Source organism: Engystomops pustulosus, chromosome 1 (genome assembly GCF_040894005.1).
Source record: "Engystomops pustulosus chromosome 1, aEngPut4.maternal, whole genome shotgun sequence".
Lineage (NCBI taxonomy): Eukaryota > Metazoa > Chordata > Amphibia > Anura > Leptodactylidae > Engystomops > Engystomops pustulosus.
Window position 1 is genome coordinate 167886805 of NC_092411.1, and position 16635 is coordinate 167903439.

Here is a 16635-nt window from a genome sequence, read left to right on the forward strand (position 1 = left end):
GGGAGAAAAAACTCATTATAAGTCAGCTACCTAGCTATGGGAAAAAGATGACAGGCAACACAAACCTTATGAGCAAATATAATGCTCTGCTTTACCACTAAATAGTAGTAGTGTCGGCGCCGAAATTGGTGAGCGTGCTTGCCATCATAGCACGCTGTACCTGACGGTGCACACACTTTACTACTGTCAACCCAGGACCTTTGATAAACGCGTCAGGTTTTATCTGACAAAGTGGTGACACTTTAGGCGCTTGTTCACACCTAGACCGAGAGTGGCAAGCCCGCTTTTAGGAATTATTGGGTAGTTACACATCCAGTAAAAAATTCTCCTATTTGGTACCTTGTGTGCATAACTAAAGGGATAGACTAGGACACAAAACAGTCTAACATTATCTTCCCAACAATCGACACTTGGTATCCAGAAATCCTGGAGTGAATATTGCCCAGCCTGCATCTGAGCAATATTGTCCAATAAGCTCATGTACCCTAGTTTTAAACAGATGCCTAATAAAATTGATTTTTAAATGTCCTTTCATGCAGGCAGACTTTGAATTAATAATTGGGACATAAACACCGCTAAAAATATTAGATTATAGTTTTCCGCATCACATAGTCTGCAGCGATTGTACAATACATGTGCTGCTCCCAGCGATTCTTACAGGTCCCTGACTGACAGGGGAGTGGAGGGGGTGTGTTTCGGCCGGCCCCCTCATGACTGCCACGGGACCTGTACGACGATCCAACCTCTTATTTGGTAAGAGGTTGGATCGATCAAAACTACGTTTGCATACACAAATTGTAATAAAATTTGAATAAATATAAAGGGGCTGGGGACAGGATTAGGGAGAACATATTTGGTGGGGTATTTTTCGGGGGTGACAGGTCCTCTTTAATAAAATAATTTCATAAAATATGATTATTATTAGGGAGACATAAAATATGATATTTAAATTACAGGCACTCCCTAGGTTACGTACAATATAGGTTCTGTAGGTTTGTTCTTGAGTTGAATTTGTATGTGAGTCGGAACTGTATATTTAATAACTGTAACCCAAGCCAGAATTGTTTTGGTATCAGTGACAACTGGATTTTAAAAATGTTGGATTGTCATAAGAACCAAAATTAATAATAAAGCTTAGTGGCAGACACCTTTAAAAACTGTTATGACTGTTTATTGTAGCATATGGCTTAAGTACAGTAAATTACCAACATCCAGAGGTCTGTAAGTAACTAGTGGTCATCTGTAAGTCGGGTGTTCTTAAGTAGGGGGCGGTCTGTATACAAAAATCCTCTTCCCCTAAACATTGCCATAGACAGCCCTAACTATATACAGGCAGTCCCCGGGTTACATACAAGATACGTTCCATAGGTTTCTTCTTAAATTGAATTTGTATGTAATATATAAAAATATACTGTATATTTTATAGTTGTAGATCCAGATTAAAAAAAAAATTGCACCAGTGACAATTGGAGTTTCAAAATATTTTGCTATAATTGGACCACAGATTATTAAAACTTAATTACAGACACCTTACAGCTGATCATTGCAGTCTCGGGCTATAGTAAAACATCCAGAGAGCTTCACCAGAGGTCACAGTGGGCAGAGAGGCCCGTTTGTAAGTCAGGTGCCCTAAACTAGAGGACTGCCTGTACATGTATATATCAAAATGACCACTACACAATAATGAAATCATTAAAAATGTTCCTTTTTAGATAGTGTAAAAAGGACTATACATTACAAATAAAGCTGTTTTCCCCGTTTTTGGAACTTAAACCACAGACAACACTAAAAATTGCAAAAAGTAGCAAATAAAAAGAAGTTATAGCCCTTAAAGCACAACATCCACGAATTCACAAAAAATGTTTGGTGATTAAAAGGTTTGTCCGACACCATAAAGAAAAAAACAAAACATTGGTGGCCAGGAAAAAAATAAAGATTTACTTACCTCCGCAGAAACTCCTGACTAAACAAACAGGGGTACGGAAGCCGCAATGTGTTCAGCTTCTGGCCGGCTGAAGTGGCCAGCCACATCCACCTGTCTCGCATTATACAATGCTGGGAATGGGGATGGGTAGGTGTGGCCGGCCACCTCAGCCGGCCAAAAGCTAAATGTATAGTTGCTTCTGTGCCACGTTTGTTTACAGGGGCACGGACCGGAGTGACAGTAATGCGGAATGCCGGGAGGGTGTCCCAGAGGTAAGTAATCAATGTTTTTTACGTTCTCGGACAACCCCTTTAAAGCCTTTTCAGGCCTGACTTTAATCACTTTGCTGTTTACCGCTCAATGACACATGTAACTGTCACTGAGCTGGTTCGGATTGAGCTTGTCATTGGAACTGAGATGACATTGTGAAACAGTAATTAACAGCTGACACCCCAGTGTAACACATACGATTGGAGCAAGATCCAAGCACCTGTTAAATGCCAAAGTTAGCATAACTGCGGTGTTTAAAAAAAGTTCAATCAATTACAGAATTGATGTTTTGCCTTCCACTACTAACAAAAGAGGTAAAAAAAATTTCATCAATAGGGCAAAGCCACTCTAGTAGTACAGAAAAATTAATCTCATCCCACATAAAATAAGCCATCACCTTGCCACATTTACAGAAAAACAAATATTTCATAGCTTACAGTTACCTTTTATAGGCCAACACTGGCTACTGCGTTGGCCTCCTTTCCTTCTGCACCCTACTGTGCACCCATAGAACAAGTAACATCTACATGTGAGGTGTAAGTAAATTTAGTAAAATTAAAGGGTAAAATTAACATATTACTGACAAAATTAGACCATTTAAAATTTTACCTTAATTCTGTTTTAATTACTACGAGGCATGTGTTAAAAATCCTAAAATAAGGTTCTAATAGTTTGAATGCTGCTCTTTTGTAAGAGCATTGAAATATAGTGGTTTTCTGAAATTATATATTTCGAAGCTCATTTAAAACTGACGATCCCTAAAAAAATGCAATTATTAAATCTTTTTGAAAAGCACTGTTCAATTTATAACACGGCCAACACCGTAGTAGAAAAGGGCATTTAAAAAATTAGGAAAACATAATGCAGATATATGTGAAATGTGAGTAATTTGACTATCTGTGCAAGAGAAAAAGAGTTGACCGCTCACCTCAACATGTCAGTCTCTGTGCTGGCTGCTGCTCAGGGACCACGAGCATGGAGCAAATGGAAGACAGAAAAAACGCATGCCGCACCAGATGAAGATAAAACGTGATTCTTGAATCACGTTTTATCTTCATCTGGTGCGGCATGCATTTTTTCTGTCTTCTAATTTGACTATCTGTCTGAAAGGGAGAGAATTAAAATTTTGAAAATGGCTAATTTTTTACATTCCAGCCATGGAAAGGAATCATTTAGGGATATGGGCAATACTTTTAAATCATAGTTTTTAATTAAGTAATTTTTTTTTGGATGTGTTAATTTAAATGGCCCTTCTCTTTAATGGGTTAAGTGGATCCACAGTTACTGTATGTCATTGTTTTGACATGCACTATGCTTTTCATTTACATTCACATATTTTACACAGAAAAAAACTCACCCAAATATGTTTAACAGTAAAGATCACTGGTTCAGTTAAGTATAGCTTGCTTGTTGATTCTTTATATACTGCTGCAGAAATTATAGGAGAATTGACAACAACTGTGTGATTTGTTGTGAACGCTTCAACTCCTAATTTTATGCTGGCATTCTCCGTAGACAGGTAGCGCCCCAAGTTATTGTACAATACAAATGCAACTCTTATTTCACCTATAAAATAAAAAATAAACAAATAAGAACATGTCTTTGCAAATATTTAGATCAGTTTTGGGTCAGGTTATATTGTCAAGGTTAGGCTGATGCATGATTTATAAAATTTGTATTTTTTTTTAAACTGCTTTATTGAACAGAATCATGAAATAAATATACAGCTGCATTATAGACAATTATTTGGTACACAAAAAAAGAATTGTAACAGTATTGGAAACTTTCTTCCAGTAGTTGCTCAATCATTCTACCACCCGCCTACCCTACAGCAGGTGTGTCTCTATAGCTGCAGTTTATTGTGTTACAGTTGTATCATGGGCGTACACCATGTCATAGTACAATGCAACCAGATGAACATTACAATGCAAACAAAACATTACTTGTGGGTGATTCTGGTAACTCTGGATCTGTAGGTGCCGTTAAAGTATCCTTATCTTATGACTGTTTAGTTAATAAGGTTTGAGCCCCTTCAGTGAGCTCTAGCCTGAGTGTCCCTGATCTAATCCCCAGGGTCCGGGCTGTAGCGGGCCCACACCTTTCACTCCATGCCCAAGTAACTTATCAGTGAAGGGACAGACATTGTCAACACGCAGATTGTTCTTCCGCAAGTATTGCCCTGAGTCTATGCGGTGAATAGTGTGTCTCAGCCAAGTCACACAAAGTGCCCCTGATTCAACCGAACTTATCTGGACAATTCCTGTGTTTGTATAAGACTGCCTCATAGGGAAGCATTTGATTGATTTGTGCTTTCCACATTCGTATTGTTGGGGTCATATCACCGGAGCACTATACATTTTCTTACTATGAATGTTTCCCACAGGAAAATGTGGTGATAATGAGTCCAGTCTTCTTCTGATAAGACCCCCAGGTACACATGGGACCGTCCGGGTAATAAGTCTAGTGAGAATCTGTAATATGTTTCCAGAATCTTGCTATTGGGGTACATTCCCATATCATGTGAATGAAGTCGGCTTCCAAGGAGCCACATCTAGGACAGGCAGTGGAAATTACCCAACCCATTTTCTGCATGCAGACCGGAGTGAGGTATGCCTGAGGGCAAATATATAATTGTGTCATACGGTTATTTATGGATGGGATACTTTAGTGTGAGAAGATAATAAATAATTCAGAGTCAGTCTCCCCCGAGAGTGATTGGACGAGTGGTTTCCATCTGTGCAAAGTGCGCGGTGGGCTATGCTCCGCCTTTTGCATAATCAGATGGGTGTATAGATCCGACACCAAACCCTGTGGACCCTGAGTTCTGTATATTCCTATGAGTGGATATTTAGATATCTGTGGTGGACTGTGTGAGAATTGTGATTCTAGGGTGTGCCGGAGTTGAAGGTACCTGTAAAACCTTCTCTGGTCCAGATCAAATTTTGTTTTCAAGTCTGAGAGAAGCCAGCACCCCATCAGTGTACAAGTCTACTAAAGGTTGTATTCCTACTTGTCTCCACCACTCTGTGTCTTCTAGAGATTTTAAATGTTTTATCGCAGAGTTCCCCTATAAAGCCATTTTGGCTGTGGTGTCATTAAAGTGTGTAAGTGGTCTTGCACTTTTCCAGACTTGTATGGCTAGCCTGTGGATGGGTAGTAGTGGAGTTCGTAATCTGGGAGTAACCTCCAATATAGACCAGAAAGAAATGAGCCCTAAATAATGATTTAGGTGGTGTTCTGAATTGGGCAACGAGCCTGGGATTACCCAGTGATATTATTTAGCAGGTCAACTGCAATATCCATAAAGGTAAAAGTCAGGGAGCGCCATACCGGCCATCTCTTTAGGCCTTTGCAAGACCAATCTATGAATGTTGCCTTCTCAACTATCTTTACCCAGGAAAATCCCATGGTGGAAAACATGATGAGGAATAATGTCAATTCTCTTGGGAATGTCAACAGTTTAACCCAGAAAGAGGTATGGTGCCACCTCACAACCACTAAAATAGAGAAATCACCAGGCCCACATGGTATACACCCCCCGGTACTGCATGAACTATGTACCCTGATAGACTGATAGATCTGAAGATTCATGAGGACTGGTTCTGTACCACAGGACTGGTGCATAGTGAATGTTGTGCCAATATACATAAAAGCGTCAAAAAGCAATCCTGGAAACTACAAACGTGTGTCTCACTTATTTTGTGGGGAAAATATTTGAGGGGTTTATAAGAGATGCTGTCCTGGAGTATCTTACTGTACATAACCTTATAACCAAGCATCAGCATGGGTTTATGAGGGATCAGTCCTGTAAGATTAATCTGATTGGCTTCTATGAGGAGGTAAGTTCCAGACTGGACCTGGGGGAGGCTGTGGATGTTGTAAATCTTAACTTTTCCAAGGCATTTGATACAGTGCCACATAAAAGGTTGGTACATAAAATGAGACTGCTGTGACTAGGAAAAAAATCAATAAGCAACAGAGGGTCATCATTAATGGAACATTCTTAGATTGGGTTGATGTTACCAGTGGGGTGCCACAGGGGTCAGTATTTTTAATATTTTTATTAATGACTTTTGTAGAGGATTTACACTTCAAGTTTCAATATTTGCAGATAATGCTAAGCTATGTAAATGTAGATAAATGTTCAACAAAGCTGGGGACTTTACAAATGGATCTTCTCTCCAATTCCGAAGATGGATTCCAAGTAATTAGGAGATAAAAAAGAGAGGAACAGGCACTCCAGATTCAAGGGTATTCTTTTTTTTAAAAAAAAACAGGTTTACATAAAGGTAAGTATCATGCTCACCTTGTAGAAAGATCGAGTAGGCATTATTGTGAAGTGATCTCGGTATGCTGTCGGCTCCGTCCTCAGAGTAAAAGCGGGTCCCACTGCTTTTTTTTTTACTCAGGATACTATGGAATGCAAAGCACAAGAATACGAGTACCAGATAAAAGGCGCTGCATACGTGTCGGGTAAGAAAGACAAATGTTTTTATTCAATGCTACGTGTTTCAATCTCGTACAGAGATCTTCCTCAGGCATAAAAACATAAATAAAATTGCATTGAGAATAAACACATTTATATAAGAAAAAAAGAGGAAATGAAAGAAAAAAATTAATTGAGGTCATTTCCTCTTTTTTCATATATGTTTTTGTTCTCAATGCAATTTTATGTATGTTTTTATGCCTGAGGAAGATCTCTGTACGAGATCGAAACGCGTAGCATTGAATAAAAGACACGTATGCAGCACCTTTTATCCGGGACTCTGGACTTATTCTTGTGCTTTGCATTCCAATGTAGATAAATGTAAAGTTATGCACTTGGCATGGAAACAAAAATTACAATTATGTTCTGAACAGTCAATTACTTGGTAAAACTGCTGCTGAAATAGACTTGGGGGTATTGGTAGATGGAATACTTAATTTTAGTGACCAGAGCCAGGCTGCTAAAGCAAAAAAAATCATGGGATGTATCCAGAGAGGAATTAATTCTCATGATAAGGACATAGTTTTACTATTATACAAATCATTGGTCAGACCACACATGGAATATTGGGGGTCATTTACTAAGGGTCTGAATCGCTATTTTTCGGTGGACTTCCTGAAAATTACCGATTTGCGACAAATTGCCCCGGGTTTTTGGCGCACGCAAACGGATTGTGGCGCATCGGCATGCACGCAACAGAAATCATGGGGCATGGCTGTCAGAAAACCCGATGGATTCTGAAAAACGCAGAATTTTTTTAAAAAAATGTGTCGCTTGACACGCGCTTACCTGCACCCAGCAACGATGGTGAACTCCGACGGACTTCAGCGCAGCAGCGACACCTGGTGGACATCGGGCACACTACCTTAGTGAATCGCCGAAAGACCTGAATCCTTGACGGAGAACCCGCCGCTGGATCGCGAATGGACAGGGTAAGTAAATCTGCTCCATTGTGTACAGTTTGGGCACCAGTGTATAAAAAAGATATAGAAGAACTGGATGTAGAAGAGAGCAATCAACATTATTAAAGGAATGGGTGGAGCTACAATATAATGATAGATTACTAAACTTGGTGTTATTCAGTTTAGAAAAAAGACGACTGAGGGTAGACCTCATTACATTGTACAAGGATCTCTCCAAAGATCATTTTATACCTTGGCCTGTGAGCAGGTCAAGGGGACATCCTCAACACCTAGAGGAGAGGCGCTTTTACCACTGCCATAGAAGGGATTCTTTACTGTAATGCTGCATTCACATGAACGTATGGGGGATGTTTATGTCCCTCTTATGCGTCTATGGTACCCGGACTCGGTATAATGAGTACACCAAGTGCTCACCTTTCTGAGCCATGTCCACAAAAAAGATAGATCATGCTCTATCTTTGGCCATAAGAATGGCACTGCGGTTCTATTTTCTATGGAGAGGGGAGGGGCGAGCACCACTCACCTCCCCTCCTCTCTAGCGTGCCCACCCAGCCGTAGGGTACACGTTCGTGTAAAAACAGCCCAAGAGCAGTGAAACTATGGAACGGTCTTCCACCCGGAGCTTTTTATGGCGGCCTCTTTGTATATTTTCGAGAGGACTGGATGCCTTTCCGGAGAGCAAAAGTGTGTGTGTGTGTGTGTGTGTGTGTGTGTGTGTCCGTGTCCGGCCTGTGTGTGTGTGTGTGTGTGTGTGTGTGTGTGTGTGTCCGTGTCCGGCCTGTGTGTGTGTGTGTGTGTGTGTCCGTGTCCGGCCTGTGTGTGTGTGTGTGTGTGTCCGTGTCCGGCCTGTGTGTGTGTGTGTGTGTGTGTGTGTGTGTGTCCGTGTCCGGCCTGTGTGTGTGTGTGTGTGTGTGTGTGTGTGTGTGTGTGTCCGTGTCCGGCCTGTGTGTGTGTGTGTGTGTGTGTGTGTCCGTGTCCGGCCTGTGTGTGTCCGTGTCCGGCCTGTGTGTGTGTGTCCGTCCGTGTCCGGCCTGTGTGTGTGTGTCCGTCCGTGTCCGGCCTGTGTGTGTCCGTCCGTGTCCGGCCTGTGTGTGTGTGTCCGTGTCCGTGTCCGGCCTGTGAGTCAGGGAAGATCTTAGACCATGTTTTTTACTCAAATTTTCATCCCTGCATTAACCACCATATGCAGGAGCCATTATCTGCTGCTACTGCTGTTGTGGCAGTTGGAAGCTGAGCAGTGATTGGTTGCTGCTCTGCCACGGATTATTTAATATGAGCTTTAAACTTTGATAACTTACTATAGGCAATGAGTATAAGACACTTGTGTGTAAGGTAATATGTGAGGTAATATAACCACCATGTACAGGAGCCATTGTCTGCTGTGGCAGTAAGCAACCAATCACAGCTCAGCTTCAATTCTGCTACAGGTCATTGATATGAGCTCTGAGCTGTTATTGCTTAAGACAGCTCTACAGTAAATTGTGTCCAAGACAATGACCACTACATATAATTTGATGTACAGTGAAGAAAATGCATGTATCTATCAATACATGTACAAATATAGCAGCATTAGGAAATATAGCATAGTATATCTTGCAATATGTTAGACCTTAGACTTCGCAAGTATATTCAATTTTCCAGCTGTCCATTAACTTTATTGCGTAATACACAAATGAAAAAAACTCACATGTCTTGATCTTGGGCGGAGACTCTTACTTTCCTAGACGCCTCACAAAAATGATGCGAGCCACATGTTTGTGACGTATCGGGGGACACTCGCCCTTCATCAGACATGTACGGCACACATTTGCACAAGCTAGTTTTATACTCTTTGCTACCGGAAGTTTCCTATATACATAACGCAGTAAGTTTAAAACCAATATTGCAGCAGAATCTAGCAAAATTGTATACATAACAGATATACTAATATAATTATCTTTTAAATAGTAGCCAAAGCTATTACTTTATATTAAATAGATTAGTATTGTCATTAAAACTGCAATCCTCGTTTAAACCCTTAGGACTCTTAGACTTCAATCTTAGAATCCAATACACCTCTTTCTGTAGTAAACGCAACGTTACCTGCTCACTATGGCTACCAAAAATTTCCTCGATTACCATCCATCTCAAGTCTGAAACACATTTACATTTCTGCTATTGCATGAATACCACTCCTTCATGAAAATATCTGTACCATAGGGATGAGACAATTTTTCACCATTTATGATCGAATTACAGTTTTGGCAAGACAAACATGCATGCCTCCCACTGTGTTGTGCTTTAAAAATTGTTTATGTAAACCCATTTTATTTTTACACAAATCGGATCTAACAAGGCGATTTGCTAAAGATTTCCCTTTCTTGTATACAAATTTAGATTTGCCCCTAAAGAGTGATCCATATTGTGAATCCTATCTCAACAGGTCCCAATAATAGTATTTTTTAATCAATGTGGAATGACAGTAAAATGTTGAAATGAATAGATGGATCTTATTATTCTTTCTATCTGAGGTATGAGGTTGTCGCAATTTTTTGCGATCTAGGTGTGCTACTTCTTCACTCACTTTTATGACCTTTTTACGACTGTACCCTTTCTCCACAAATTTCTCAATCATTTTTCTCCTATTCTTATCATATTCTGTGTTGTTATTATGTAATAGGAGAAATTTTTCTCCAATGTATCCAACGTTCTCTTAAAAATTGGCCCTTAGGGATCCCAACCGACAGATGGAAACAATGTAGTGACTAATTCATCTTCGTTTTTATGGACATCTACATCAAAAAATTGAAGATTCTTAACTGAGAATTTGATACGTGGGTGGCAATGATTCAGTCCATTCTAAAAGCTCTGATTCACAATACATCGTCCACATTGCGCTGCCAGAGGACAATGTGTTGAAGATCCAAGATCACAGTAGCCCCCCTTTTGTTTGTCCTTTTGATGACTATGCTGTCATCACTTGAAAGTTTATTGACTGCCTGATATTCTTCTATGGATAAATTTGGTAATTTCTTATTGACATACTGTTGCCATTTCTCATAGACTTTTTGTATAACAATTTGTTGAAAACTTTCAAACAAGGGGGTGGATACTTCAAGGTCAAAGGTGCTACCTACTCTGATTTTACTGGGTATTGAAGTATTCTCTCTACTAGACAGTATGTTTTTGAAAGATAAAAAAATTAAGTCTCAGATTCCTACAAAATCTTTAAAAATCTACTGTGAAGTCAAATTTCTGACAATCAAGTCCTATATTTAGAACACTAAGTTCAGCTTGAGTCAGAGTCTTATTAGAGATATAAAAAAAACAGATTTATGTTCTTTTGTTTTTCTTCCTGTTGGATGGATCTCTCTACTGATGATTCCAGGGAGGATTCTGTTGAACTTTCTCCTTTGTTTTTCTTTAAAAAAATGTGTTTTTTTTTTTTTTTTTTTAAGAACGTCATTCGTTCTCCTTTTTACTAGAATCTTCACTTGATGATGTTCCTTGGTCTGAGCTAGTAGTATGTTTTTTCCAAGGTATATAAGAGCATCTTTTTTTGCATTTTTGAATTACACTATACTGGCGATAAAGTTAATGGACAGCTGGAAAATTGAATATACTCGCAAAGTCTAAGGTCTAACATATTGCAAGCTATACTATGCTATATTTCCAAATGCTGCTATATTTGTACATATATTGGATTTGCCTATGGATATAATTTAAAGTGAAGAAAATTGATATATGTCGTGGCACACTATTTACTCTAGCGTTACTTGAGGGGAAACTGCAGATCCCCTTGTCCTAGACCACCTGTACTCCTGTATATTTCCTCCACGTACTGTCATTTTTGCTTTTTGGATTGCTTAAGATAGACAATGAGTATAATACAGCTTATGTGTGAGGTAAGATGTTAAGTAATATGAGATATTATGATAACCACCATATACAGGAACCATTGACTGCTGCTGCTGCTGTGACAGTTGGAAGCTGAGCCGTGATTTTCCAAAAAATTATTGCAATCAGAAATTCTTTGGTATTATTATCATCTTCATTTAATTTGTCTACAATGGAAAACCACAAAAGAATTGTCAAAAAGGCAAATTGGATATAATTCCACACCAAACATAAAAAGGGGGTGGACAAGAGTATTGGCACTGCTTGAAAAGTAAAGTGATGATTCTCTAATTTGTGTAAGTAACAGCACCTGTAACTTACCTGTGGCACCTAACAGGTGGTGGCAATAATTAAATCACACTTGCAGTCAGTTGAAATGGATTAAAGTTGACTCAACCTCTCTCCTTGTGTGTACCACATTGAGCATGGAGAAAAAAAGACCAAAGAACTGTCTGAGGACTTGAGAATCAAAATTGTGAGGAAGCATGAACAATCTCAAAGCTACAAGTCAATCTCCAAAGACCTGAATGTTCCTGTGTCTACCGTGCGCAGTGTCATCAAGAAGTTTAAAGTCCATGGCACTGTGGCTAACCTCCCTAGTTGTGGACACAAGAGAAAAATTGACAAGAGATTTCAAAACAAGATGATGTGGATGGTGGATTAAGAACCTTGACTAACATCCAAACAAGTTCATGCTGCCCTGCAGTCCGAGGGTACAACAGTGTCAACACGGATTATCTGTGGGCATTCTGAATGAAAAAGGAATGAAAAAGTCCCCACTTCTTACACAGAAACATACAAAAGCCAGTCTGGAGTTTGCCAAAACTTACCCGAGAAAGCCTGAAATGTTTTAGGAGAATGTTCTCTGGTCAGATGAGACAAAAGTAGAACTTTTTGGGAAAAGGCAAACATGGCGGAGGTTCCATGATGTTTGGGGGCTGCTTTGCTGCCTCTGGCACTGGACTGCTTGACCGTGTGCATGGTATGATGAAATCTGAAGACTACCAACAAATTTGGCAGCATAATGTAGGGCCCAGTGTGAGAAAGCTGGGTCTCCCTCAGAGGTCATGGGCCCATTTTTTGGAGTTTTATGTAAAATGATCAATGATTTGACTTTTTTTTTTTTTTCATTCTCTTTTGAGTTTTTTTCATTGCAAGCAAAATAAAAGAACATATTAATACCAAGAATTTGTGATTGCAATCATTTTTTGGAAGAAAACAAGTATTATCTGACAGAATTGCAGGGGTGCCAATACTTTTGGCCACCACTGTAGGTGTTACCGCAGACTTCAATCCATGCCGCAGTTTGCTGTCACTTTTGCCTAACAAAGTCATTAAAGAAATGATTATATTAATAAGGTCCTGTACTAAAATCATTTTTCATATATAGAGAGAAAGATAGATATAATAAATAAGTAATATCGTTATACAGGGTAGAACAAAAGTTGGGAAGGCAGAATATTTTGTGAAATACACAATGGATCGAAAACTTAAACAATCCATCCAATGATAACAAACTTGGCCCCCTACTCCCTGGGGTGAGACAGGGAGCAACTTCAAAATTGTAAACGGGAACCTCCTTTTTTTTTTTTTTTTTTTTTTTTTTTTTTTTTTATTGCAGATTTGGTTTCCCTGGGAAAATTTACATTCCACCTAGGTTTTTTTTAATTTTGGTAATAGATGGTGCTGTAAGCGTCAAAAATAAACATATGTTCACAAATGCTGAAAAAGGGGATAGTTCAATAAATAAATTGTATATTTGAAAACTTTGAGTAAGGAGAACAATTCCAATCTTTAGAGGGAAGGAGACTTAAAGGAATATTCCCATCTAGACATTCTTATTTTGTTTCAGTCATCTGCATTTACAAATGTTAAATCCAGGTGGTCGGTCACCTCAATAGCACCATGTCTGGCCACCTCTGCCAGACTGCAGGGTGGTTATATCCAAGGACAAATATCTTGTTTCTCAGGAACAACATGGCTACATATAAAGAGGGTGTAACAAAAAGGTTGAGATGACAGAATTATTTGCTAAATACACATCACATCAAAATACTAAAACTGTTTATCCAATAATACCAAATTTGGTCCCCTACCCCTGGACAACTTTAACAATATAAATATCCAAGGAGGATAAGGACTGTGTGCTGCAGATTTTACATTCCATTAAACATGTGGATTGGAAATGTTAATATCTCATCAGATATCCTGCAATTGTAAACTGTTGTGGATTAGATTCTGAGGTATTAACCTCTTCCCAACGCGCGCCGTACTAGTATGGCGCACGCTGGGTCCCAGTGCATGGTGAGGGCTCGCGGGCCGAGCTCTCTCCATAGCCGGTAAGTGCTAGCCGGTGGGTTCAAAAGGATGGCGGCGCATGGGCCATGGTAGCCTCGGGTGTTCCGAATGCCCGAGGCTACTTCGTGTAAGTATACTGCCATAAAGTAGTATGACAGTACATGATAGGATGAATCAGACTACCTAGGGTTAGAGTACCCTAGGGAGTCTGAAAAATAGTAAAAGTAAAAAAAAGTTAAAAAAAAAAAAAATTATAATAAAAAAAACCTAAAAATTCAAATCACCCCCCTTTCTAGGGAAAAACCGTTATTACATTTTGATTGATCGGACATTTTTGGATGCAGCGATACCTAATGTGTTCTAGGGAACTAATATAAATATAAACAGTAAAAATCATAAACACATTAGGTATCACCGCATCCAAAAAATGTCACTGCGTTTAACCCCGTCACGGAAAATAGCGTCCATTTTGCCATTTTGAAAAATTTAAAAAGTGATCAAAAGGTCGCACAGTCCCAAAAATGATAGCAATGAAAACACCATCAAAATTTGCAAAAAATGACACTACCCACAGCTCCGTACACCAAAGTATGAAAAAGTTATTGGCGCCAGAAGATGGCAAAATAAAAAAATAAAAATTTGTACAGGAGGTTTACATTTTAATGTATGAAAACATTATAAAACCTATACAAATTTGGTATCCACGTGATCGTACCGACCCAAAGAATAAAGTAGACATGTCATTTGGGACGCAGAGTGAAAGATGCAAAATCCAAGCCCACAAGAAAACGTCTCAAATGTGGTTTTTCACCATTTTCACTGCATTTGGAATTTTTTTTCCTGCTTCCCAGTACATGCCATGGAATATTAAATACTTTCACTATGAAGTGCAATTTGTTACACAGAAAATAAGCCATAACGCAGCTCTTTATGTGGAAAAATATAAAAGTTATAGATTTTTTGAAGGTGGCGAGTGAAAAATGGAAGTGAAAAACTAAAAAAGGCCAAGTCGTTAAGGGGTTAAAAGGTATTACAATTTTATAAGTATGGGCAACAGGAGTCAAGATGTTCGTAGTAACTTATAAATTCTGAAAAAGGGGAAAAATATAGGGCTGGATTAAAGTCGGGGCTCCCGGAGTGCCCGCCTTAGACCCCCACCACATTGTTCATAAATGCGCCCCCACTAGTTTCAAGCAGTGCACCTGAGTCATCCACCAGAAGTACATAAGGAGAAGAATGTCTGCAGCAGCATGGGAGAACTGGTAGGTGAGTATACAGTTTTATTATTTTTCCTGTTGGCCACATAAAATGCCTTGGGTCTGTATATAGGAGGCAGGAGTAGAGGGCAGAATTTGAATCAAACTGGGGGAGTTAATATTTAAGAAGCTGTATAGAACTTTATAAGGGTGCAAACTTTACATTAAACTGAAGGGGGCTGTATATAACTAAATTGGCTGAGAGGGAAACTGTATATTGGATCTGCATATAAATAGACTGGGGTATTAAGGGATGGATAAATATATATATATATATATAATTTTAGTGGGGATCTGTAGGGCCATGTGTTAATTTTTTTTAAATTAGGATGGGGGGGATTCTTTATATTGAGACATTTACCTGAGGGCCATTAGTAAAGTAATAAATTAGAGAGGTCTGTATGTAAATTAATTGGAGAGGGGCTGCTTATAAATAAATAAGAGGGGTTATTTCCATTGGCGCTGGTCACTTCCAGATTTCCTATATAACTTGGCGGCTTCCTTCACTCCTGGACGGATCTTCAAGTCTTCCCACTGAATGAAAGCCTCCTGTGTGTATCCCAAGGTCCTGTTCCTGTGTGTTTCCCGAAGTCCTGTTTCCTAAGCGTTCCCAGACGCCTGTGTGTTTCCAGACGCATCCCTGTGGTCCGTTCCCATACGACTCTTCCCGATTGTCCCCGCACCCCTGTGCATGACAGTAAGATCCGGTCATAGGCCTCAACAAGGCCCCGCCAAGAACTCCATCAAGGTCTTGTATCCTGCTAAAGTCATGGACTATGCTAAAGACTCACATTTGCCTCTGTCCGATGTTTCTGTAATTGTAATTGAAGTAATTGCCCAGCAGTCCCGGCAGCTCTTTTTTTTCAGGAAAGACAACTAAGCAGAGTTGCCTCCATGCTTCTACAGCTGCTGGACTCCCAGCAAATGCAGACCCAGAGTCTCCGCCTCTCCAGAGTCTCCGCCTCTCCAAGAGCCATCCATGCCTCCGTAGCTTACCAGTGCTGCTCCGGCTTCCCAAGAGCCAGACATGCCTCCGTAGCTTACCAGTGCTGCTCCGGCTTCCCAAGAGCCAGACATGCCTCCGTAGCTTACCAGTGCTGCTCCGGCTTCCCAAGAGCCAGACATGCCTCCGTAGCTTACCAGTGCTGCTCCGGCTTTCCAAGAGCCAGACATGCCTCCGGCCTTACTGCTTGTTGAGGACTCATTGCAAGTTATCCATGTGTTGGCCAAAAGACTCTCCAGACGTCTCCAGGTCCAAGCACCTCATTAAGGTTTGTCCTGTTTCTGCTTTCCTCCTCAGGTGTCCCGTCACCAAGATGAATTGGATGAGGCGCAAGAAGAGGCTGAAGAAGAGAAGAGAGGCCCTAAGGGGGAGGTACTTTAACGGGTGCTCCCGCGATCCGTGTCTCGGATCGTGGGTACACCCGTTCCCCGCTGCCTGCCGGTCTTCGTTCCCCTGCCTCCGTGTTCCTGAGCGTTTCCAGATGCCTCCGTGTCCCTGTGGTCCATGTCCGGGGGTCTGTATCCTGTGGTCCGTGTCTGGTGTTCTGCATCCTGGTCCGTAAGCCTGTGGCCTGTATCCTGTGGTCCATGTCCGGTGGT

At 40.2% G+C, this 16635-nt stretch overlaps 1 protein-coding gene across 12 annotated transcripts in view; it reads right to left on the reverse strand.

The window, feature by feature from the left end:
* ADGRL3 (adhesion G protein-coupled receptor L3) overlaps positions 1-16635 on the reverse strand; it is a 1100912-nt gene that overhangs the window by 550645 nt on the left and 533632 nt on the right. For all 12 annotated transcript variants that reach the window (XM_072113828.1, XM_072113827.1, XM_072113826.1 and 9 more), the window contains one exon: positions 3552-3760. In XM_072113828.1, coding sequence (XP_071969929.1) covers positions 3552-3760 — 209 coding nt within the window. The remainder of the gene's footprint in view (positions 1-3551; positions 3761-16635) is intronic.